Source organism: Saccoglossus kowalevskii, chromosome 3, assembly GCF_978046115.1.
Source record: "Saccoglossus kowalevskii chromosome 3, keSacKowa6.1, whole genome shotgun sequence".
NCBI classification, from domain to species: Eukaryota; Metazoa; Hemichordata; class Enteropneusta; family Harrimaniidae; genus Saccoglossus; species Saccoglossus kowalevskii.
Genome location: NC_140643.1, coordinates 36,061,201 through 36,088,634, shown reverse-complemented (window position 1 = coordinate 36,088,634; position 27,434 = coordinate 36,061,201). Strand labels below are relative to the sequence as shown.

Genomic DNA, 27,434 nt, shown 5'->3' with positions numbered 1-27,434 from the left:
AACAGTTAGACCATATGTCAAGACAGAAAATGTAGAATACATATTAAAATTACACTCTAAAATAATAATTTTATTACGGATTTATGATTCTGTGACATTTTTGATGGTAGAAAATATGTCCTAAACTTTCAAGTAGATTAAGTTGTGTTTTGGTGCACATAGATTGACGAAGATGCTCCCCAGTCCTGAATTACTACAGCTCACAGTAAATTCAGAACACATGCAAATACTCAAATAATTAAAAATTATACAATAATTTGGCAAAAAACATCACAGTAAATCTAAACTCCCTTGCAGCCTTTTATAACAGGCCTATAATTTGTGACAAGAAAAAATATGTTTATGTAATGAATAAAACGAATAAAAGAAGAGACAAAACTCCCTTGCAATACTACCTACCTTGATTTTTTTAAAAGCCTTGGCTTTAGCATTGTACCTAGATTCACATGCATATACATCCTCCTCTGCAAATCCATCAGGTCTGGATTTAAAGTAATCTTTAACAGACATGACGTAACACTTCCCCATGACACGGTTAGTTTTTACAGTGTTGTAATAGTCACTTTTGAAAACCTCCTACAAGATACACAACAGATAATTAAACAATTATTAAAATATCCTAGCAATAAAGGAAACAATTTACTACATACATGTACAAAATTTCATTTTGCATGACACTGCTTATTATTACATCGGAAGAACAACAAAAGCGTCACAAATTGATGACTCTATCATCCACACAGAATACAGTGAGACCCTAAGAACAGTAATTCCATGATATTTTGACATATGCAGCCATCAATCAAAGATATTTTTTTTTATTTCGAAAGATTTTTTCGGAAAGATCTAAATCTGAAACAAAAACTGAAACTTGCTATCATGATCACAATTCATAGTTATTGGACCGTATTGGACCCAGAAACTTTGGACAACTTTCAAGTAGATGGGATGTTAAACTAAGTTATATGTATTTTCAATCTGTCATGTATTATGTCCCACTGTGAAGATAATGCCCATAATGTATTAAGTGAAATTCAAATGGACAATACAATACATATTTAACCATACCTTTTCTAAAAACTTCCTGGTAGCCAAGTGAAAGGTTTCATCTGGTCTATAATACCAGTTACCATGCAGCCACTGTTCATCATTTTCATCAGTCCACAGTTTTTCTATCACTGCGATGTGAGGTTTGAGATTTTTTTCTCTAAATAGATTAAAAGTGATACCGGCTTACTACATGTATGCTTTACTTAGATTTGTTGAATTAGGATTATCACTATTATCACTCAAGAATAAAAATAAAGTCTAGTGAAAATACATTTTTCCAGTATGTCCAATTCCTATTTTCACCAGAAAATACACAACATGTACACATTTCGTGAAACTTAATTTTAGCCAATAAAAATATTCTACAATTCCTTGGATTTTCTGTATGGTAGACACCTACCGGTAAACATAGACTCAGTCGAGGCGATTAATTTGTTTTTGTAGTTTAAATAAAATAAAACAATTCGCGAAATTCCCTGTAACTGCGAAATCACCCCGACTGGTTTATTCTGCATGGCCCATCGACACTGCAGGAACCCGTCGATTTTTCAATGAGTATTTATGTTAATGAGTGTTCTAATTGACAATCATCTAAGCCAATCACAACTGATCTCAGATCGAGAAGACATCGGCTGATTGTAGCAGCTGATTTTTTTTTAATTCTACGACTAGAAACTACATTAAAACCTAAGTTTTACAGTTTTTATGCTACATTGTAAGTCTATTTACGACGACTACAACAAACTTGAATTTCAACGTGCCGCCATGTTGGGTTTGCAGGTTGACCTTTACCATGTTGACCTCATTATGAACGTATTTCCGTGCCCACCTCATTATAATATGTGCATTAATGATATTTAATAACAATAAATTTCCTGCAGAATAAACCAGTCGGTGTGATTTCGCGCTAACACCTCCATTTCGCGAATTTTTTTATTTTATTTAAACTACAAAAACAAACAAGTCATTGAAAATGACACAGTCCAGTTAAATTTTTGAAAGTTCTCTTTGTGCTCGTCATATTAAAGCGGAGGGGTTGTCGTGAGCGTGTATTTGAAACTTGAGTTCCAAGTGGCGTATACAACAGATTGTTTATTTACATCAAAACACGTGTTCCGTGTAGTAGTAATATGGCCAAAAATAAAAACAGCCGTTATTCAGCCATCCTTGACCAGATTTTGAAACAAATTGTCATGGACATGCATCCTAACATGTATAAAGTACATGTATGTGCCAAATTTGAATGAGAACTGACAGAGCACGTCCAAGATACCGCATAAAAAAAATAGATGCCTGCCAGTCTACCATCTTTGATCCAATTCTGAAAATGTATCCTAACATGTATATTCTATGTACCAAGTTTGAATGGCAACTGACAAAGCATGTCCAAAATACAACATTTTCAAAAAACAAGATGGTTGCCAGTCGGCCATTTTGAATCGAAATGCTAAACCATTGCATGTGCATATGTCCCACATAAGGTACTAGGCACATGCGAAGAATGAACGGAATCGGTCCACAGAATTCTGAAATATGACTCTGGACAGATTGACGCAGGGACAGACGGGCGGACAGACACAGGAACTCACGGACGATCGGGGACACGTATCCTAACATGTATGATCTATGTACTAAATTTGAATGAAAACTGACAAAGCATGTCCAAAATACAACATTTTCAAAAAACATGATGGCTGCCAGTTAGCCATCTTTGATCCAATTGTGAAATAAATCGTCATGGACATGTATCCTATTAAACATGTATAATCTATGTACCAAGTTTGAATAAAAACTGACAAAGCATGTCCAAAATACAACATTTTCAAAAAACAAGATGGCTGCCAGTTGGCCATTTTGAATCGAATCGCTAAACCACTGCATGTGCATATGTCCCACATAAAGTACGAGGCACATGCAAAGAACAAACGGAATCGGTCCAAGGGATTCTGAGATCTGACTCCGGACGGACGCACGGACGGACGCACAGACGGAGACCAAATTATAAGTCCCCGTTTTCGGACTTTGTTAACCAATGCCACAATGATTGGACATTGGTTGCACACTCTTATTGTGAAAAGGGGTAATATCCTGGTAACTACACACTACTACATACTGTTTTGTATTTAGCAGAACATAATTTAACTTACAGTGGTTCCAAATATATAAAATCTCCAACACGATATGTTTGTCCTTTTATATCAACACCCTCAGTAGCCTAAAAGAGAAATAGGAATAAAATTACTGATTTGTAAGAACACTAGAATTTTTCCTACCCAAATTATGGGACATACAATTATTTTCTAGAATTTCTTTATTAATTATAGATCAAAAGAACGTAATTGCTCGGTGCCTTAAGATATAGATACATTTTTAAAAAAAGTTTGAGAATTCAGACTTACTCCACTATCCTGTTCAGCTTGTTTTGCAGCTTCTAATTCCTGAATGCGTTTCTCTTCTTCTATTTTCTCTTGGTCTTCTTTCATTTCTTTGGGCAGTTTTTCTTTCTTCTCTTTTTCTAGATCATTTTGCAAGTGTTTATGGGTGTAACTCAAAGCAGGGGAAAGTAGCAGTTCTCCATTCTTACAGATCTCATCTCGGATAGTTATTAAGAACTTATGAAGTTCTACAGAATCTTCATACACCTATCGGTAAAACAATATATGGGCAAATCAAATTAACTCTGAAAGGTGTACATAGCTTGCTGGTGCATTGACATCTATGTTTGGCCTCAAAAAACATACTTAATAAAGTCTTATGGTTTACTGAATATTTCTCTTCAGTTCAGCTTTTTTGTTTTGTTTGAAGCCAATACAGAAGATGACAACTGTATGCAGTTTGACTAACTGGGTATAAATAGATGATTTTCAATTAAATGCAAGATCTGGTGTATTGAGTGAAAGGTGCAGACCAAACATCTGCAGCAAAAAATTGGACGATTTGATTTGAATTTGTTTTTTATAGCTCAATGTCGAAATGCCAGTCATTACCCTATTTAATCAAAATTATCTATCACTGAACATGTAATATCCTAAAATATTATAGAATTTTTTTTATGTCATAACGACGCTATGACCTTTGTCTTGTTTTGAAAAGTTCGATTTCATGCATAATGCGGGATCAGGCAGTGAACGGAAAATGGTCTATTGTATGAACATTACTGTATTAAGGTAGCCTTATACCATTAGAACAAAATAATGCTATTGTTTACAAAAACTACATACTGATAAAAATATAGACATCCAACTACTTTTAATGCAAAATATGGGACAAACCTCCATGGAAATTGTAATATACCATTGGTTTGTATGGTTAAAAGTTAAAAACTAAATGCCATCTAAATGAATAATGTAACTGTTTATAACTGGCCAGGGTGTCAGAATAATGGGAAGATAATCTATGAACAAACAAATTCTTGTATTGATACAGTACACAGTTTGAACATAGCAATGGCAATTATGAGACTTACCTGTGAATCAGTCCTACTTAATCTTCTAGCTCTTTCAAATACTTCAAACATATCATCTTGAAAGCGATCTAGTCTCCGGTAACGTCCTTTATCGATATTTCTACGTACAGTGTCTAAATCTAAAGGGTTTCTGAAAAAAATAGAAAGAAATGTGCAAATCAAATCACTGCAATGTTATCTAAATCACAGAGATGTTTCTATGGTCAAAATAAGTAATTTTTTAATGATTCAGTATAAAACACTACTTTTAGAGATATACATTTGCTGCAATGGCTGGTGTTGTGTAAAAAACAACTTTATAACAAAGTAGTTTTCAACCCTAATTACAGAAACAAACTTACTTTTCACACCCTTCTTCTTTTTCACTTGATATCTCAGCAAGCGAATCACTGTAACACCGACCTTCTTCATCTTGGTGATTGACAACAGACACATATAGGTTTGTCATGATTTCACGGACTAACATTTGTACATCAGGGACACCAGACAACTCATCACTCATCAATTCTGCATTCTTTTGTATCAGTACTCTTTGTAAAGTCAGTGCATCCTGTAATATACAAATCAATACAATCCAGAGACCAGCACAACGTCATGTTTCTAAGCTCATTGACTTGTGCAATATAGTAACCATGCTCTTGGAAATAGTAGAAAACTATTGCAAAGTTGAACATTTTTATAATTTTGCTTAGGGAAGAGTAGGAAATCAAACGGGCGGTGCACCGCGGTCATTTCCGCAGTGTACCGCAGAACGCCGGGGAGAGCCGCGGACTGCTTATAATTAGGGGTCTCTACCGCTGTACCGGTCTCTACCGCGGTCCTCGGTAATGTGTGAAATACATACTTAACAGTTTCTTTGTGATTCCATGAGTCATTGTTTTAAAATCCAATGTTATGTGCGCTTGTTTAGTATTTAGTACATGTATTTAGCGTAACACTGGAATAAAGTTTACAATTGAAAAGAGGACGATTTACAAAGTTTCAGCGTATCCAAGCCGTATCCTGGTTCTTGATTGATTTGGCAGTATCATGTTCACCATTTGTGTCACACTCCAGAAAAAATGGCCAGCAAACGAGAAACGGGCGAACTAATCAAAACAGGTCAGGCTGTCTGCATTGCACTGACAATGACATGATTATTTTCTGTTTCGTTTCATAAATCTTGCCTTGCGCATGTATTCTTGGTTGACAGAATCTTTTTTAAACAAAAGACGTTATTTTTCTGTTACATGTTCGTGTTCCATGGTACTCGTGAGTGTGAAAGGCATTTTGAATGAATAATTATTGCGTTTATGATACCGTACGATAACGCTAGCTGGCTTGATTAGAATTTCATTGCGTGTGAACCGCTGAGGTCATTGCCCGTTACTGTGCCAACCGCACGTAGTTCAAAAACACCTGACGTTGTTTTGTTTTGTTTTCACTGGAAATGTAAGCGATCGAATACTCTGCGTTCAAAGTATGCTGCCCCGAGTTTGAAATTACAGTAAATTGTAACGCATGGATTTTATTTACATGAAATTTAGTTTATTTCAAAATGATATAGATGTCAAACCATAATTATTATTATTTGAAATGTTGTTTCTTGACTTGACTTTTCTGGCTTTAATGTTTTGTGTGTGCGTGTTTGTTTACAATATCAATATCAACAACAGTTATTCAGTGAGTCTCTGAGGCAGTAAGTCGCGGTTTCGACTAAGTCGCGTAGTTCGATGGCTCCGGACGATTGTATTGTGTTTTGCCGTCAGTTTTAAAGTAGAAAAACTAAGTCTGGTATTATCGCGTATTTAATTGCCCGCTCAATCAGTTGGAGGTGACAACTTAACACCTACAGACCATCAATTACTGAAATAGATAGGGTGATAGCAGCCTGACTCGAGGGGTCGACAGAGGTATAAAAAATAAGTTTGCGTAATTCTTGCAAAGGCAACGCATTATCAAGTCGGCAAAGTTGAAATATTCACAGCCAGTACGTAAACAATGGAAAATAAGTTTGCGTAATTATTACGAAGGCAACGCATTATCACGTCGGCAATGGTGAAATATTCACAACCAGAACGGTAACAATTTTTACGTAGGCAACGCAGAGCCAGTAAAAATTTGCGTAATGGGATGTGTATAATAAAAAGGTCAACGCGCGGAGCGCGAATGGTCACCAAGGTAACAACCCACTTGTTCAGCGCGTGACTTGGGGTTAAACTTGGGCCAAGGTTTATTAGATTAGTCAGTTTCGCCAAGAAGTGCGCTATTTTTTTCGCTGATCACCCAGTTGTTGTAGTATATATTGTAGCACCAAGTGTGTGACACTCCCTCTTCGACTTCGGGTTGCTTTTCCTACTTAGTGCATGGTCTCGAGGTAACGTAAACTGCGGCCTCTCATCGAGTGTTTTACACTCGGAATTTGTACTTCGCCCGATTATATTGGTATACGCGAAACATTAATCTTTTAAAATAAATCCTGAGACTATACATGATGTAAATTCAAAATAATGTGATAATATTTTACATTATGTGGGGTCTACATTATTCTGGGTTGCTTTGCGATGTTATACCAAGACTCGTGAAAATAAAATAGTGTTCTTCTGCGAACTAATATAGACGATTTTTCCAATCTTCTGGTACCACTCGATTTTATTATTTGAACTTGGCCAGTGTTCTCCCCAAAGCGTTTTAGCGTAGCGGGGCCGCTACTCCATTATTTATGCCGCTACTCTGAGAGATTGCCCGCTACTCTGTGGCATTTCCTGTTACTCTTTCTTTTAGCTTGTTAATACACGTGCGAATCTGTTAGTCAGCGTCATCAGCGTCCAGTACTGTGAGCCAAATCAGGTGTGAATGGAAACATGTCAGTGATTACGCAAAGACAATGGACTAATACAGCTTCGTACTTCGACAATAAACACTTTCGCCCTATTTAATTGGGGTAATAGCGAGTATTTTCTCAGTAGCATATTTGGCTGGAAGAAGCAACGATGTCAAACAGCAGAAATATTACGTTGTGGTTCCGCGTAGAACACCCTGCTGGGCCCCTGGTTGCGAGCGATAAACCCACCAGCAACGCGGTCACCGGTACCCCTGTCGGCAGTGGTACTAAACGTGTCCAAGATGATGTTACAACGAAAAGTGCAAAAAAATAAACTCTAGATTTGATGCACAATGGACAACAAAATATACGTTGCTGAGAGAAAAATCCGATGGCAAAGGTAAAAAAAGTATTTATTTGTAGCGTTTTACTTGGAAGCGAGTTTTGACCTAGTTTAGTAAATTTTTGTATGGCTTCATTTTTTGCCGATCGTCGAAACATTTTTTTGGAAACGACCTTCTTTCTGGAAGTTCAAAAAATGTTGGCTACGATTTATCAAAGTAACTAATACTAGTATTGTGTTTTGAAATAGTTGGGTAAAGTTTATCGTGGCAATTTTTAAGTTTAGCGACTTTTCAAAATGGCGGCAATTTGTTTATTTTCGTGTTGATCGTGACGATATTTTTTAAATACAAGTATTGATTCGCTCCTATTTCTTATCTTTTAGGAATGCTGTGACACATATGTGAAAAATTCAACTTAAAAACATCCAGAAATAGTTCTTTGGTATGGAATTCTATGCCATGTATAACTATTACGAAATATGCTATCGATAAACACGCACACTCGGAGATGCACAAGAAGGCCATGTCATTTAATAGAAGTGGGAAGCAAAGAAAAATCACGGCGTTCTCAAAAGCTGCAGATCACTGGGCTTCCATGAAAGTCCGAAGAATCAACATTACATAGAAATCACACAGCAGCAGATTCATTTAATCTTCTACATAAATTTGTTAAAAAATAAAGACACATTTTCATCCATGCAAGCCTGTCATTATTGTTTTCTTTATCTTCAGACAAATGCTAATGATATGTAAATTATATGCAAATTAGCCGCCACTCTGATACATTTTTCTGGGGAGAACACTGTTGGCGGCAAGTAACCTTTAGTTTCCCAGTCTATTGTGTCCATTCATAGTCTTAACAATAGGGTGTAAATTGCAATGCGAGCCTACCGCACATGACCGCGGTAAACCGGGGTCATGGAATCTATGCATAAATTTGCATAAAATGCGGTCGACCGGCGAGCACCCACCACCACCGCGGTAATGACCGCGGTAAACCGCGAGTTTGATTTCCTACTCTTCCCTTATTTCGCTGTTAGCTATAAAATCTTTCAAGTTGAAATTGTGCATACTATAAAACTATTTATTTTCACTGACATTTAATTTTACTATTTTGATGTTTTAATAATAATCACTGTGTTTTAATTTCACTAATTTGTCAAGGAAACAATGAGTTTTATTTTTGTTTTACATTTTCACATAGATTTATTAATGCAGCGGATTTTACTTATAAGCAAAATTAAAATCTTGTGAATAATTACAGTACAGTAGTTAAATCAATGAAAAACAAATTTATTTTCAGTGCCTTTGAAAGTTGAAATTACAATACCATAACAATAACATCATCCAACACTACAGTGCTAATGATTAAATTGAAAAGAAAAAACACATTTTCCCTATTTGAAATGTAGTAAATAGGGTTACACAGACAGCATTTTACATTATATACAGACATATTCATACTTAAAAGCCATATACTGTATTTCCTCCATTATTGACAAATTTTCAATGTAATAACATGTATTGAGAAATTGAGAAATAAACAAATAAACAAGTCTTTACCTTGTAGATCTGTGAATCCGGTTCATTAAATTTACAAGCATTATCAAACATGAGAAGAAAATCAGACACCATATCATCCAGTGTATCGTACTGATTGATCCTCTGATAGATTTTCTGCATATCAATAGGTTTCTTGATAACCTGGTAGTATTCTGGGTATTCCTGTCAACAACACAATACAAGATACAGCTGTGAGGTTACAGGGTTTGTAACATAAGATTAGTTCAATACTTGTTGTGGCTGAAATTGCGCTTTCCAAATCAGTCAAACTGGAAAATCAAAATCAGTGAAGTACCAGTACCTGTTTCAATCAAAATGTGATTATTTTCCCAAAACATAACATTTCAATCTGGATTTGGCAATCTTCTTCCAAATTACACGACTTGGTGAAAATCTAATCTATATTCACATATTTGTTAGGACAAACAATCCTGTCGCAGGTCATTAGGGCTGAACTTTGACCCCTGTATATATGTATACTATAGTAGATACAGTAAACGGGTGCACCTGGCAGACTTAATAATCTATAACAACATCAAACTTTCATAACTATAGGTTTTTATCAGATGCATGGAATGGAATCATCATCAGCTGATGATTTCGCTTGTAGTTACACAAATTATACTGTTCTAGTTTTAGTACGTCTAACTGGTGTTACAGATTTGTATCTTTTGATTCTGTTGACTGACGTGGTCACCATTACATTACAGATACAATAGAGTGTAAAAATTTATTTTACTCTCCGACTTACAATTTTAGATGGCAACCTTTGGAAAATTGCTGACAATATTCTCTTGTTGGAATTTTTATAGTTGTTGACTGTTTCACAGAGCTCATTTAACTTCTGGGCTAGTGGTGTTAGTGCTTTTGATGGCTTCTTTGGAGTGATCTTCTTCAGTGATTTACCTTTCGGAGTTGGATATGGTTCTAAAAGTATGGGAAAACAAAATTAAGTTATTGAGCAGGGAGAACATTTACAAAATATTTTGTGTCAGGCAAAACCATAGACAGTGAATATCACTGCTGACTTTATACATACAGTATTATTTAGTAACAAAAGAACACATTGCATATTTACGACTGCTGTACACAGGTGCAGTTGAGTTGAAGCATACATACAAGGCGGAATTTGATGCATCAAAGAAAACCTGCCAACAAACAACATGCTCTCTGATTGGTCTGACTGGTTAGGTGTTCAGGTTGGGTAGCCAATCAGTCACAATCTTGTTAATAGCTTTGCATAGACTCCACATTTGACAAGGCTGTTTGTGTGACTGTCAACCGATCATAATGGCATTATGACAATTTGACTCACCACCTGCTGACCTAATCAAGTTTACACTGAAGCTGCACTCTAAAGTGAATAATCTTTATCACTCGCTTCACCAGCTGAATTAGTATCACACTTACCCAACTTACAGAGAAACTCCTACAACCACTAATTAGAAGTAACCGATAACAGAGGTTTGATAAGTACCTGGTAGTCACAAAATATCTTTTTGATACAGCTTAGAGATTGAGAATTTGTAATCAAAAAGTCAGATTTGCACATACTGTAGACTTGTATAGAACTTTTTTTCAAAATACATGTAGCGATATATGCATTTTTCCCATAACCATGTTTCAAACTTATAAATAACGGATAACTTTTCTACCTTTATAATAAGTATAAGTCATTATTATACATGTGTCACCATAACGCTATACGATACAGCATGCCGTAATTTTGCGGTATTGCACTGGGTATTCTCATTCTACCATATTAGGAAATGCGAATTCCATAATAATAAAAACAAACATGGTAGCCACCGGGGTTTAACCAGACCCCAAACAAAGAAGTTCGCTCAATCTGTTCTAAACTTTTTGTATTTCGGCATTTCCATGATATTTCCTTGGAAGGAAAAGATGTATTATAATAAGGTTATTACGAGGAAACTGAATGGTATGCACTCAGACAGTATGCGACGCATTAACCTCCGCTGTACTGTCTTTGTGCATACTTTTGGTATCCTCGTTATAACCTCATATTATCTTATTCATGGGGAAAATTTGCTGACTATTTAAAAAAGACAAGAAGTTCATATCAGATCTAGTGAGCAAAATATTGCTCACTATTAAAAAAAACAACAATTATTGAAGATCCCTCAACTACTGTGAAATTAATTGTCCAGATAAACATTTGCCAGTGACACTGGAGTCTGAGGTACTTGGTGTTCAATCTGGGACAGTCGTCTCTATATAAACCAATGATACACAAATTTGCATAACTCAACAATTGATAGATAGAAGACTCACCCATTGGTAATGGTCCAAATTCTTTTAATTTATTCATCAATAATTCTTCCAATATGTCAGCATCTCTGTATACTTGGGATTCTTCTTCATTATAATGTCTTGCATTATTAAACATTAATTTGAAGTCAGCTATTAAGCCATACTCTGCTGTATACTACAATACATAATAGGAGTTCACATGAGTATGAAATTATATATTAATTCTTGGAATGCTATGATTTTTTCTGTCAAAATTTTGGCAAAACATTTTTGTACATTTTCATGCATTTTTCCTTCAATTTCTTTCTAATTTTAGACCAAATTAATCATATGTTTATTTTTATTTATTTTACTTAATCACTTAACATCCCTTGGAATGGATGATAATGGATATAATACACAATAAAAAAAAAACATGAGAAGTGACACGACAAAGCAAATATACAAAAAAACCAACAATTAATCAAAGAAAGCTTAGAAAGAACTCCCGTGTGCTGCGAGTATTGAAGACACATTAAAAATTAATTCAAAATTACTTTTACATGAGATATTGATGGAAAAGCTGAAAATTAATTATGTAAATCAAGTAACTAATATGAACAGAACAGAACAAAAAAATTATGAATTATTAAAGAATTAATGTGAACAAATTTAACCCAAAATTAATCAGGCCTGTCTATTGTCCTAGAGCATTTATGTACCAAATTTTATTCAAATGTGATGATCAGTAATTGAGATATCAGTGTTAATAAATTATGTTAATTAGGTGATTAATAAGCATAAATATTTACCAAAAACTAATTGGGTCTCTGCATAGTTTTCTTTTAAAGTTTCATTAAAATTCAACTCGTTGTTCTTTATATATCAGTGGAACATTATGCAAATTAGGTAATTAATATCCAACTAAAACTAATCAGGTCTCTGCATAGTCCTAGAAGATCTATGAAGCAAGTCCTATTGAAATATGATGATTAGTACTTAAGATATCAGGCAAAAAGCTAAAAATTAACTAATTAAATCAAATTTAAGATATATAGTTTTGTTTATAGTAATATAGCTGGAATATAACCATGTCAGGAATATGATTTTTTAATATTAAAATGATTGACATTTGTATCTGATCGTCAAACAAGTACTTGTCCATATTGAGAGATATTGCTCTGGAACAGCATTCAAAATCAGCCATTTTGAATACATGTATATATCTATAACATGATGTATAATGAATATATAAAATTTGAATATAATCAGTCAATCATTAAAACAAAATGGCCGCCAGTCAGCCATTTTGAATCCAATCTGAAAAATAAAATGACGTGCATCATGAACCAGTTATGTCTAATGTATGTACCAACTTTGAACAAAATCCATCCATAAATGCCAGAAATGCTTGATATTTGATGATTTTTTTAGCACAGAAATGACCACCATTTGGCCATTTTGAATAGGATCGTCAAACCAATATATCTGTTTATCTATGACATGATGTATAATGAATATTTAAAATTCGAATCAGTCAAAACAAGTTGGAGATATGGGTCTAGAAGCCCATTCATTAAAACAAAATGGCCACCAGACAGCCATTTTAAATCCAATCTGAAAAATAAATGATGTGCATCAGGAACCTGTAATGTCTAATATATGTACCAAGTTTGAATGAAATCCATCCATAAATGCCAGAAATGCTTGATATTTGATGATGTTTTAGCACAAAAATGGCCACCATTTGGTCATTTTGAATAGGATCGTCAAACCAATATATCTGTCTATCTATGACATGATGTATAATGAATATTTAAAATTTGAACATAATCAGTGAAAGCAAGTCAGAGATATGGCACGAGAACCACATTCATTAAAACAAAATGGCCGCCAGTCGGCCATTTTGAATCTTATCTGAAAAACAAAATTATTTGCATCAAGGTCCTATAATGTCTAATGTATATACCAAGTTTGAACAAAATCCATCTGTAAACAGCCGAGAAATGCTTGATTTTTAGGATTTTTTAGCACAAAATGGTCGCCATTCGGCCATCTTGAATCAGATCGTGAAACAAATTGACGTGCATATGTATAATATCATGTATGATGTATGTGTGAAGTTTGATTGTGATTGATCCAGGCATTTCTAAGATACAGGTCCGGACGCACGCACACACGCACGACCACACGGAGGTCAAAACACAAGTCCCCGTTTTCGGACTGCGTCCGAACGGGGACTAAAAATATTGGCCTAAAAAATTGACAGGAATTCATTGCTCAAGATAAATCTGAATTGGTCATCATGGTTTATTTTATTGAAATTTGGGATATTTTCCTTGCTTTCGTGAATAGAATGTATCTGTGTTTGGCATAGACAGGGCAAGACATCAAAAAATGTTGTCCAAAATTAGATTATTGTCGAACAAAATCATAGCCAGTAAGCCATATTGGATAGCATCGCGACAAAAACTCGCATTTTTGTGAAATAATACATTGTCTGAGAGTTGGTCATAAAAAGGTTATCACTTGATTTGATTCATTTGAAGAGGAAGTTGATACTTGTGGTGTTGTATTACGCATTTGGTTCATAGTTAATACTAGCCAATGACATTACTTGTACCAATCAGCTTTACAAGTGATATCAGGTCAAACGCTATAATGTATCACAAGTCTTACCTTATCATTGAGAATATTATTTTCAATTGTTATCATATCAATAGGTTCACTGATAACTTTGTAATAGTCGGGATACAGTTTTCTGGATGGTTTCTCCATGAACAGATCAGTTAAATAACGACCAGTGGCATCCTGAAAACATAAAACACCACATTATAGCACAACATCTCTTCGTCCAAAGGCTGAAGCGAGCTCCATCATAAAATCACTGTGACAGCTCAATCTATTGAATGTACAATTTTTTCTGAATACACCAGCATATTGACTGACACTCTATAAAAAGCCTGACTACAGGAGACAGTGTCACTAACATCTGATAACATTTGGTCCTAGGTCAAGAAAACAATTACAATTCTGTGCAGATGCTGATTACCCAGAAAATTGGTTATATAAACTACAAAATAGCAGATTTCAGTTTTACTTTCAAAGTACCTTTATTTTTCAGGAGGATGCTAATACCGTAGAAATAAATTTTGAAAGAGTGAAGTGTACCTGATAATTTTCAATTATTTTGTACAAAAGAGTACATCTTTTTTTCAACTGGCTCTCTCCATCCATACTTTCTCGTTTTTTCTGTTTCTTTTCCTCTTTTACTGATGGAGTTCCATTGCTTTTCTTCTTCTTTGGCTTCTCCACAATTGGTTCTTCATGGACACTTTCATTTTCCTTCTGGAGAAATTCAAATAAATGGCAAATAAGATAACTTGACTTGACATAAAAGATAAAGTTATACAGTGTAATATACCATGTGTATTTTTATGTACCATAATCAGGTGATATAGCTGTTGATGTGGTGATAAAACTACACAAGATTTTTGTGACCATGAACATTAAAAATATCAATAACACATTTTTGTGTTTTTTTTACTTATAGTACAAAGTTTTTCATACATAATTGATAATACTTTTAAACTACCACATTCAATATACTGTGTTATGTTTAACATGTGTCTCATTCAACATATACCATGCATGCAAATAAACATTTGCATATATAAAACTGTGGTGCTTTACGCTGTCTTTTGAACAATTGAATATAGATGCACCAAATAAATGTGGATTACCTTTATTTCAAACTGTTCCAATTCTTTCTTCTTGCTGACAGTTAGTTTCTGTAATCTATCTGCATCTTTGTAGAGCCTCGAGTTAGGTAAATTGTACTTTTTGGCATTATTGAAAACTAAGTTTAGATCCTCCTCCAATTCAGTCAGATTTTCATATTTGACAGACTGAAACACAAAAGAATACACCATAAACACATTGTCACAGTCATAAAACGATTTAAAAAAAAATCACAATTGATACCGTAAAATCTGTATTAGAAGCCGCATAGAATAAAAGTCGCACCCATTCTTTTTGAACAATTGAGAACCAAAAATTCATCATTTCTCATATGTCTAATAGAAGCCGCATCCCCTTCATTGCATTGTACCATTTTAATAGAAGCCGCGGTTTCTAATATAGATTTTACAGTACCACATGTATTTCATAACCTTACAGCCATAATCTTTTTTGCCAAAATGTTAGTGGCACATTTTGCTTACGTTGGACTAAACAAACATAATTTGTTATTGAATACAAGTTTCAAACAAAATATTGAAAATATATGAAAAACATAATGTTGGTTTTGACAAAAATGACTTTGCCACTCATAAGGTTATTCATTTGAACATCATTGTCCTTCCAAGATTGTGGGCGCAAAAATTGGGTAGTTTTATGTATTATTCTATAATTCTTTGGTAATTTTGAACCTTATTGACACAATTTACCATTGGTTACATGCCTGATCAAAATTAACACAAAACAATTGCTCAAACATATCAATGAATACAATTTACAAATTACATCCAAGTACTAGTATAACAATGACAAACACACCTGGGAGTAATAAAAAACAAATTCCAGAAAAGTCTGTTTTATAAAATCAGGCTAACTATTTCCAAATGATGGAATTTAACAAAATTTCACTTTGTGAAATCTAAAAACAATCCACGCATGATAATAATAAATATGTTCTGATAATATACTCAGTAAATTATTTTGCCATTTAAAATAAGACACTGATCTAAGCTTCTGAAAATTTCACAAGTTGCCATTTTATAGAACACTCGAGGTCTCTCTACTCAGATTAAATCTTTAGCATTTCCAAGCTATAAATCAATCAATTTTTAAATTCTTTGATGAAAGTTATCAGTATGATTACAAATATAATCACAGGATACAAACCTTAAGTTTAGCTCTAATTTTACTCAATGCTATTTTAATAAATATTAATATAAAATATTTTTTTTTTCAAATATTTTTTGTGCCAGGCGACAGTTCCGGTCATTGAATGTCACTGTTGTCTCTCCTGACTTTTTTTGTATGTGCAAAGTGATAATGCATTTTTTGCCACAGAAGTCATATTCATTTTTGGGACTACATGACAGGAATGTGCGGCCATCTTCCTATCAAATGGCAATTTAATGCGCTATCCTGGCGTCAAACAGGCTCGGTCGAATACAAGTACCTGCAGACCTTAACCAAGGTTCCCCCCAAAGTCGCATTCGTTAGTGAATGAATCTCGGCCAGTGGAATTGGCCCATTGAGTCTGTGGCACACTCACCCAGGGTAGGGGCCGACCTTTTTGATGTTCAGTCTGCGGTAGGATTTGAACTTGGGTCTACCGATCATGACTCTGATGCGATAATAATTAATAATATTAATTCATGCACATTGACCTTTAGAACACTAACTCAACTTGGAAAACATAGCACATATCTTGACAAATATAATCACAGGATACAAACCTTAAGTTTAGCTCTAATCTTACTCAATGCTATTTTAACAAGCAGCCTCTCGGCTGAGCTAGCTCCGCTGTTAGCAATGCACATTTCAATTAAAGAACAGAAGATATCATTAGAAAATGAACAATATGCACAGTATCAATGCAATGGGACTTCAAAAATATCATTTTTCACCATAAATGATTGTGGTTTTTAACAAGAAAACATCACTTTTTACCAAAAATGACAAAAATATTCATTAAAATTAGAGAACTAAAGATATCATTACAAAATGAACAAATCTGAGAGAGATACACATGTCGTACCTATATATGTAATATCAAAGCAATTGGACTTGCGGTTTTTAACAAGAAGTCGAAAATATCACTTTTTACCAAAAGTGACAAAAATATTCACCAAAATTAGAGAACTAAAGATATCATTACAAAATGAACAAATCTGAGAGAGATCCACATGTAGTACCTACATATGTAATATCAAAGCAATTGGACTTGCGTTTTTTAACAAGAAGTCGAAAATATCACTTTTTACCAAAAATTACAAAAATATTCACCAAAATTAGAGAATTGAAGATATGATCATGAAATGAACAAATCTGAGAGAGGTCTGCCCAAGGTACATATACACCATGCATCAAAGCATTCAGGCTTGTAGTTTTCAAAAAGAAGTCGAACAAGCAGCCTATCGGCTGAGATAGCTCCGCTGTTAGCAATGCACATTTCAATTAAAGAACTGAAGACATCATTAGAAAATGAACAATATGAATAGTATCAAAGCAATCGGACTTACAGTTTTTAACAAGAGGTCGAAAATATCACTTTTTACCAAAAATTACAAAAATATTCACCAAAATAAATTAATTAGAAAATTGAAGACATCATCACAAAACGAACAAATCTGAGAGAGGTCCACATGTAGTACCTATATATGTAATATCAAAGCAATCGGACTTACAGTTTTCAACAAGAAGTCGAAAATATCACTTTTTACCAAAAATGACAAAAATATTCACCAAAATTAGAGAATTGAAGATATCATCACAAAATGAACAAATCTGAGAGAGGTCCACATGTAGTACCTATATATGTAATATCAAAGCAATCGGACTTGCGGTTTTTAACAAGAAGTCGAAAATATCACTTTTCACCAAAAAATGACAAAAATATTCACCAAAATTAGAGAATTAAAGATAACATTACAAAATGAACAAATCTGAGAGAGGTCCACATGTAGTACCTATATATGTAATATCAAAGCAATTGCACTTGTGGTTTTTAACAAGAAGTCGAAAATATCAGTTTTTACCAAAAATGACAAAAATATTCACCAAAATTAGAGAATTAAAGATATCATTACAAAATGAACAAATCTGAGAGAGGTCCACATGTAGTACCTATATATGTAATATCAAAGCAATTGCACTTGCGGTTTTTAACAAGAAGTCGAAAATATCAGTTTTTACCAAAAATGACAAAAATATTCACCAAAATTAGAGAATTGAAGATATCATCACGAAATTAACAAATCTGAGAGAGGTCCACATGTAGTACTTATATATGTAATATCAAAGCAATTGCACTTGCGGTTTTTAACAAGAAGTCGAAAATATCAGTTTTTACCAAAAATGACAAAAATATTCACCAAAATTAGAGAATTAAAGATATCAACATGAAATGAACAAACCTAAGAGAGGTCTACCCAAGGTACATATACACCAAGTATCAAAGCATTTAGGCTTGTAGTTTTCAAGAAGAAGTCGAAAAAGTAAAACATTGACACGGACGACGGACGACGACGACGGACGACGACGACGGAGGACAATCACTCATATGATAAGCTCCGCTCGACAAAGTCGACAGCGGAGCTAATAAATATTAATATAAAATAATATTAATTTATGCACATTGACCTTTAGAACACTAACTCAACTTGGAAAACATAGCACATATCTTAACAAATATAATCACAGGATACAATTAAGTTTAGCTCTAATCTTACTCTATGCTATTTTAATAAATATTAATATAAAATAATATTAATTTATGCACATAGACCTTTAGAACACTAACTCAACTTGGATAACATAGCACATATTTTAACAAATATAATCACAGGATACAAACCTTAAGTTTAGCTCTAATCTTACTCAATGCTAGCGGTTGTTCAATTTCTTTGTAATAGTCTGGGTATGCTCTACTATTAGGTAATCTCATGAATGGCTCACATACGAGTTGTCCCATAGCATTTCTATGATTAACAACTGTATCAAATAACACATGTAATGGATCTCCAACATCCATAAGAAAGCCATCTGCTCCCGATTCATCGCCATCTTCCCATTCCGTTACCTTGGGATGGAACTCTTCTTCCTCATCAGATGAGATCTGTAACGCTGCCGTGATTGCAGATAATGTATTTTGTCCGGAATTCTGACGTGCCCTATACACAAATAAATTCACTGATTTAGGGCATAAATAAAGAACAACACCCTGAAGTTTCTAAGAATATATTGTCAACCTATTAATTTTCAATCACTCTTAGGTTTAATATCATTTACAATAGCCATACGTAGAAAAGATATTACATTCACATATTTATGTCACATTCAAACATTTTCATTTGCACAGCAACAACATGGTGAATTATAGAAATACAAATATCACGACTGGAATACATATATTCATGCAGGATCAAATCTTGTTTTTACTTGCATTTGGGGTGTTATCTCCCATTATGACTACACGCAGGAAAAGATAATAATGTTATCATGAGATGACCGAAATTAAGCATGGGGCGGTCAATAAGAATACTGTATAGCCTTCTTGCCTATTAGTACTCTCGTAATAACTTATACACACACACTTACTTGATCCTTTCGCTGATTTTAGGAAGTGGTGGATCATCTTTGACAATTCTATCAAACTCATTCTTTTTTATATTTATTATTTTTTTCAGCGTACATGCATCCTTATAAACATTAGAACCAGGCTCATTGAATGTTTTAGCGTTTTTCACCATCAACATTAGATCTTTTTCCATATCTTGTAGTGTACTATATTCATCATTCTGAAACAAAATGAAATCATTATTATAACAAAAATGGTATTACCTATTATTAGTGTAATATCTCCAAATTATGATAAGTATCATCTAGACTATGCTTTCTATCTTAATGAAATAAAAATACCAAGAAACAATTTCCAAAAATTACACCTAAACAAACAAACACCAATTTAGACTACCGGTACCTTGCAAAGCACTGGACTTAGAAAAGGCAGTTGGATAAAGCAATGCAATCACTCAGGCAGTACTATTTCTGAACTGTCTATATTACATTGTGGTATCCTTGAAATACATGTAAGCTCAAAAAATTATTACATTTTTACATTTTTTTCCAATACAAGGGTATTTATTGATTTACTGTAAAACATGTTGAAGTAGCATCATGCCATCAATAGTGAATTTGACTCAAAGCAAGAATTAGCAGAAAACAAGAATTAGAAGAATCTTTATTTAGCTAAAGTGCCAACAATATCATCATGAGAAACTTTCTTTTAAATTAGCAACATTTTGAGTTACCGGTAGCTAAAAATAACAGGCTAAATAAAAAGACATGTTTTACAGTATTTTTCAAAGCTATTCAAATTTGTGTTATTGGTTTCCTCAAATCAAGGCATCACTGAATATAATTAAAAAATCCAGCTACTATATTCCTTGTCAACAATTAATTATATTCAATCTTGGCAGAAACACGTTTCAGGAAGACAGATTTTGAAAGCCAATAGCAGATCTGGTCACAATGTTGGTAAATTGATATTTAAGCAAAATATTGCATTCATTCAACAGATTAACATTAATAACATGCATTCTACTAGTTTCAGACTAACCTTGATTTTCTTAGCAATCGTTTTCAGATCAATAGGATGGTTTATGAAGTCATAGTACTCAGGATATGAAGCCCGAGCAGGTAACTTTCGAAATAGTAAACTTGTGTATCTACCAGTACTGTCTTTGTGTGTCATGATGGCTGTGAACAGTTGTTCATACAGACTGTCTGGGTTGTCCATGGCATAATCAGAGTCATTGCTATCCAAGCTAAAACTAGTAACATCTTCACGCTGGAGTCCACTGCTCGACTCAGAATCCTGTCACAAATTTGCAAATTTATATTAAATTGGAATACAAACATATACTAGTAGTATTATCAAAGAATCTTCTTTGTACATAAATAAATGTGATGTTTTGTGACAGGCATGATTGTGACTGTTGTAAATAAAATTATTCATCACCTAATACCTTTCCTTGAATGCCAAATGGTTATGATTTTTAATGCATTTCAAGGCCTTAGTGTCTATATACTGGACATACAAATGCATAAACAGTATGATATATATATATATATATATATACAGGATACATTTCAGAAAGCATTAATAAAGTTTGCTCATACACCATGGAGGAAATTCTTTTTTTTTCTGGTTTACTTACAAATGGTAAATGGTAAAATGTCACACTGTTCAAATTGAAGGCTTTATTGACAACTTCGCACAGGTTGTACAACTAATTTTATGCGACTTACCAGTAATAATTGTAGAAATTTGAAAGTGTCCTATTTAGAACATACATATATTATTTTATAATACACAACTTTTCAAGAGACAAGTGATAGGTGATAATTATGTTAGATGCAAATACCTGATTACAATTGATAATGGGAGATTGTTATGACAGCTAAAGGCACAATCCAAGAAGTACCTTGATGTGTTACTTACATGTGCTATAACAGACTCCTAGAATAGAATTATGAACCCATTACTGTACATAGGTTTAGCTATACAGTTTGCATACCATTATATACGTGTATGGAATATCTGATTCAACACAGTTTTATCTTTGATGGGATACTACATGAAACAAGTACTGGGGTAGTAGTCAGAATCATGCAACAGGACAGAGAAAAAGGATAGAAGGCTACACTGAGCATCATTACAAATGAAAAGTAAAGCAGAATGCCATAAGGAAAAATATACAACAACACCACACATACACACATAATCCTAAAGAAAAAGATATGAATGATGAAAGCACATGGTGGAGGAATAGGTGGTAATTCCTACAGTAGTAGCAATAAGCATGCAGATCATTAGTACATTTACAGTGGGTTCTTTCTTCTGGTCTGTCATCATACTAGGTTCTAAATTCTTGTTTTCTAGTCCAATACATGCATGATAAGTAATACCTTTACAATAGATTTCTCTTTAATAACACCAGAGCTCTGCTCTCCAGACATTTTAGTGTCAGGTACACTACTCTGATCACTTTGGGCTTTTTCTGTGGGAGTCTCCTTCACGAGAATCTCTTGTTTATAAGGTATCTCTAGCTTATCGTCCTGTTTTTGCTCTAGTTTTGCCATTGTGAGCTCTACTTCTTTTTTCTCTTCTTTTCCTTTGCATTCCCCCTTGGGAGTCTCTTGTCCCATCTCGCCATGTTCAGGATGGCTTGATGCATCTTCCACCATCAAAGTTTTATCTCTAGTTTCCTTTCTTCTGTCATCAGTAGACTTATCAAACTCCTGTACTGCTGTAAACCTATGCACAGTACTTTCCAAAGATTGCGTGGTTTCCATTGCATGCGATTCACCCACTGCTTCAATAGTTCCATGGGAAACATGAGCAGAATCAGTGGAAGCAGTAGCTGCAGCAGTGCTACAAGCAGAGGACTGAGAGTTGGGAAAAAAACAGTTAGCATTCGACATGACATATACCAAGAACACAGCCACAAATTTACTATCAAGAAAGGAAAATAGCCCACATTTACTGAATACATGTACTATTAAGAGAGGACAACAGCCACACATTTACTGAGTACCAGAGAAAAGAACATAACCACATGTTTAGTGACATGTTTAGTACTACAGAGAAAAGAACGAAACCACATGTTTAGTACTACAGAGCAAAGACAACAGGCACACATTTACTGGGTACTATTTCATGAAGCTATAGGATCTATAACCACAATAAATAAGACAGACAGATATACAGGCAGGCAGGCAGGCAGGCAGGCAGGCAGGCAGGCAGGCAGGCAGGCAGGCAGGCAGGCAGGCAGGCAGGCAGGCAGGAGTATCGACATTCATGCTATTCTCTAGTGCTACCAGCATGGAAATCAGGATATCTACTAGAGGAGGAATACAATATAGTGCAAAAATGTGAACGGTTACAAGATCACACAATGAGGAGACATTAGATTTTAACTGGTTCTCCTGAGAAATGAATGTTTGAATACAACTGCAGTGTGCTCTTGTATTTACAAAAATTGTAATCATACACACATTTTTGCAGAAAAAACAAAGAAGGTATAGTTTGTATTTGGAGCTCTCATACAAATGACACATGCACCATGCATAGATTATACAATAATATAAAAAGAGATGTTGAAAAGTAAATGAAAAAATAAAACATATACTGGTACTTCATAATACATAACCCACATAACTGAATTCAACAATATGTTGTTAATTTTGAGTGAAAATTTATCAAAATTGTCAATCAAAATGAATTTCCAGTGTCTTAGTATGACCTATCACTATTAAGCTGACCTTTTCGCTTTCATCACTGTCTCCTACTTCAGGAAAAACTAGTTTCTCTGGTTCGCTGGGTGGACTTTCTTCATCTTTCTCTAAAGGATCATCACCAAAATCTTCATTCTCTTCAAGAATTTCATTTTTGGTTTCAATGTAAAGATCCCACAGATCACAGGCATCTAAATACTCTTGATTTTCTTTCTGCAGATATGTTATAAAATTTAACAAATTTAAATTTATTTTACAAACAAATATAAATAGTAATTTGGAAATTTACTCGAAAAATCAACTGCAATTGATCTGATCTGTCTAGATCTGCAGGGTGATTAGGCAAAAGCAATGTAAAAAGGGTACATTTATGATTAGAAAAGTGACCTTTATTTACAGGTTATTTTATATGTAAATTGTATTGGAACTAAAGGTGATCACTATATTCAGCTTTAAACAAAGATGGTCAGTTACACAGATTCAACTGCAAATGAACATTTGCCTCAATGCACATACCGTGTAATAAGCTTTAGTATTGTTGACCATGAGTTCTATATCTGCTGACAGCTGATCAATCGTTTCATACTCATCCATTTTCAATTTTTGCTGAATCTTTAGCAGATCAATAGGATTGGTGACAACATCATAATACTCTGGCAATGATCTGAGTAAAAACAGGTATCAAAATTAAATATCATAAATGCATAATTTTAATTTTGTTTTGTGATAATTGTCATACTATACTTGTTCTATTAGAAGTACATACAACATCCATTGCATATTTTGAGCATATACACACTTATTTTGTTTACATAAGTACATGCACTAATAGAGTAAATATGGTGTTGATCTATTGGAAGAGCATAAAAAAAACAATTATTATATACCAGAGGTATATATAATTATAAAGCCAGTTCATCTATTTGCACTTCCAACACACCAATGACTGATGAACACACCACTGAATGCTCATGTCCATTAACAGTAAAGTAAATTACACATCAGGAAACATTATGGTACAGTACCATATTTACCACATGAATCTAAAAAGAAATATTGTGACCTTTTATATAGATAATAAATTTTTCTGAAAGTTAAAAATTAGCTAAGAAAAAAAATCAGTACTGGTTTACCCTTAGCGAAAACAGAAACTGACGGGAACATTGTTTAGAGATTGTGCTATGAACATCGGGGGCTTCGTATTAGTGGATTATACTCATTTGTTCCCCCAAGATTTCTTTCCCTAGTTTATTTTTAGTATGTATTTTTGTCATCCTTGTGTTTATAGTTTCACGCAAGTGTTTTCTCTTAGTTTATTTATAGTATGTATTTATTTTCATCCTCATGTATATTAACCTACCATACTTGTAGCTATGGCTTCCGCCATTTCTACCTTGCCAGGCAGCTTCCGCTGCCTTACTAACCCTTACGTGGTCTCGGCTTACGCTGTCTCTGCTAGTATGTGCAGCCTCCGCAGCACTACTGATAACTTACTTACCTCAGGTAGTCAATAGTCTTCGCTGTTCTACCAGGTAGTCTTATCTCAGCTACCACAGCTTCACCTCATAATCATTACTGATTACTAATAGTTAACATTTATTTATCTTTATCGCAGTTTGTTTTTAAGAAGTTTTCTGTATGTTTTGTTACCAGGTGCTAAAGGTCATTAGTACTGTCACTAACTGACCTATCTGGGGGGCCCGCTGTGGGACACGTTATCTTAGATAGCTTAGTTACAGTTTGTTAGGCAGTCAGTCATTTTCAACTTTGTACAGGCAGATTGTCCCAGCAGCGTGCCCCCCCTTAATGCCAAATAAAGTTCTGTTTACAATATTGAGTGTGTCATAAAACTGACACTATAGATCACAGAATACATGTACACACCTTTTCTTAGGTATTCGAACAAAGGATTCACAAAGTAGTCTGCCATCATCGTCTTTGTAATTTCTAATGGTATCATATAATTCCTGACAAATATCGGACTAGAAAAGAATGAAAGGAAAATAAAAATAAATGTTTTATTACTGGGAAAGCACATGCATACAAGTAGGCTATTCCTCACAGGAGGAGTGTGATTGACTAAGCAATTGACAGTGTTGTAATAAAAGCATATTTCTTTTTTACCTGATCCACAACTTGGGTAACAGATCTTTTTTTCTTCTTAATTGGTGGAGCAGAAGTTGTTGAGGATTCATCATCTCTGGTATCATTAGATGCTACAGATCTTCGTCTTTTGGACATTGTAGAATATTACGTAAACTGTTGAATAATCAGAATAGAGGGAATATCACACTACAGTCCTCAAACTGTAAAACACATCTTTTAGCTAATTCGCAATTTCGCTAATTCAAGATGTTGCTATTAAATTAAAAATAAAACTTTATTTTCACAATGAGATTGTTGGCACTTTTATTAATTCTTACATTGAGTAAATTTCGCTAAAATTGCATGAGGTTTTAACTTGAAGGAAGGCTTCATTGACTTGGTGCCCTGTGGTAATCCCTATATTATTCTTATGTGCTGAGACCATTCTATAAATTTTGGCCTTAAAAATGGGTGCCCTCCCAACTCTGCAGATCATTATTATTATCATTGTTATATGTATCAATTGACTTGAGATGCAGAACTTGTAACTTCACAGGGGCATCAAAAAATTGTCTTGATGTCATTCGATATTCCATATTCGATATTCCATATAATAGACAATTTTAGCAATTTAGCAGAATCTGTGCCCGAAATGCATGCCTAGATACCATTACCTTAATTATGAAACCAGTCTGAGACCAAACTAAGATAGAGTTACATAAAATATAATTTCATGCATCTAATCCCATGATACACACAATACATAACAGAGCGCGCTTCTCAAAAAGATTAGTGGAATCTTTGCTTCCACATAGAAAGTAAAAATTATTAATCGTTTACTAATGTCATTACTGCATATATAAAAATCTACACCCCTGTTACATGGAGGTGTAGTATAATAAGACTAGAAATCACTGTATACACCAACGCCTGAAACATCTGTAAATACTTATCGTCAGTAGCTCCCCCCCCCCGCCCCCGCTGTAGTGTACAGAAATTGTGCGCGAAATTACGTTTACACTTTGACACAAACACGTCCCAAAACAAACTGTTATGATCATACATGTAGCTAAAACTGAATTGAGTTACTTTGATGCACACATTTACATTAACATGGATGGAAATAAATCGATCAACGTAAAATTTGCAGAGCGTTCAAGGTTACATAAAATATTGGCAAATTTGCAGAGAAATGAATATCGCCAATTATTAAGCGTAGATATAACACAAGTATAATAATCAAAACACGACTCAAGAACAGTACGTAAGAGCACGTGTTATTGTATACATTTAGTAGGACAGTGAGTCGATCGGCCTATCTCACCAAGCACCAATCAAACAAAAGAAACCGCGTACAGTGAAAGAACAAAACATTGTCGTGGCCGGAGAATTTATATACTCTTCCTTTGCTTTGTGTACAAATATTCGAACATAATTTCATGACAGCAAATATTTTAAAATATGGAATAATCGCCTCACCTCAAAAAAATAATTCCTACAGTGATAGTGTATTTAAAAATCGTTTTTTTTCTATCGCAATTTGAAACTCGTACTCTCGAATACTCATTTGCAAGCCGCCATCTTCCACACGATAGTTCACGCGAGATTTCGTACAGGAGCATCTCCGCGAGATTACGACCTCGAACTACCCATTTTTTTTATAATAATTAATTCACGTTGTTACTTATTTAATATGTATCTATATTTTTTTATGGTTTTGTAATATATGAATCTTCTATCGTCTAAACTGTCATCACGTTTATTTTTGCCTAAAACACACTACACTATAATGAATCCTATTTTAGATCGTATAAGGATAAACTTTGACCTTTCACCA

At 34.1% G+C, this 27,434-nt stretch overlaps 1 protein-coding gene across 5 annotated transcripts in view; it reads right to left on the bottom strand.

The window, feature by feature from the left end:
• Window positions 1-27,239, bottom strand: part of LOC100375839 (protein polybromo-1-like) — a 52,439-nt gene extending 25,200 nt beyond the window's left edge. For 3 of the 5 annotated variants that reach the window (XM_085497146.1, XM_085497145.1, XM_085497147.1), the window contains exons 1-21: window positions 27,077-27,239; window positions 25,637-25,771; window positions 25,397-25,494; window positions 24,029-24,176; window positions 23,540-23,725; window positions 22,184-22,663; window positions 20,832-21,089; window positions 19,811-20,010; window positions 19,068-19,383; window positions 15,223-15,387; window positions 14,651-14,827; window positions 14,159-14,290; window positions 11,522-11,675; window positions 9,978-10,153; window positions 9,227-9,388; window positions 4,858-5,066; window positions 4,517-4,646; window positions 3,450-3,692; window positions 3,198-3,265; window positions 1,069-1,207; window positions 400-576 (exon numbers count right to left, since the gene is read on the bottom strand). In XM_085497146.1, coding sequence (XP_085353272.1) covers window positions 400-576; window positions 1,069-1,207; window positions 3,198-3,265; window positions 3,450-3,692; window positions 4,517-4,646; window positions 4,858-5,066; window positions 9,227-9,388; window positions 9,978-10,153; window positions 11,522-11,675; window positions 14,159-14,290; window positions 14,651-14,827; window positions 15,223-15,387; window positions 19,068-19,383; window positions 19,811-20,010; window positions 20,832-21,089; window positions 22,184-22,663; window positions 23,540-23,725; window positions 24,029-24,176; window positions 25,397-25,494; window positions 25,637-25,753 — 3,735 coding nt within the window. In that variant the 5' untranslated portion in view covers window positions 25,754-25,771; window positions 27,077-27,239. The remainder of the gene's footprint in view (window positions 1-399; window positions 577-1,068; window positions 1,208-3,197; window positions 3,266-3,449; window positions 3,693-4,516; window positions 4,647-4,857; window positions 5,067-9,226; window positions 9,389-9,977; window positions 10,154-11,521; window positions 11,676-14,158; window positions 14,291-14,650; window positions 14,828-15,222; window positions 15,388-19,067; window positions 19,384-19,810; window positions 20,011-20,831; window positions 21,090-22,183; window positions 22,664-23,539; window positions 23,726-24,028; window positions 24,177-25,396; window positions 25,495-25,636; window positions 25,772-27,076) is intronic. The other 2 variants (XM_085497148.1, XM_085497149.1) reach the window with 2 other exon arrangements.
• Between the last annotated feature and the right edge of the window lie 195 nt (window positions 27,240-27,434).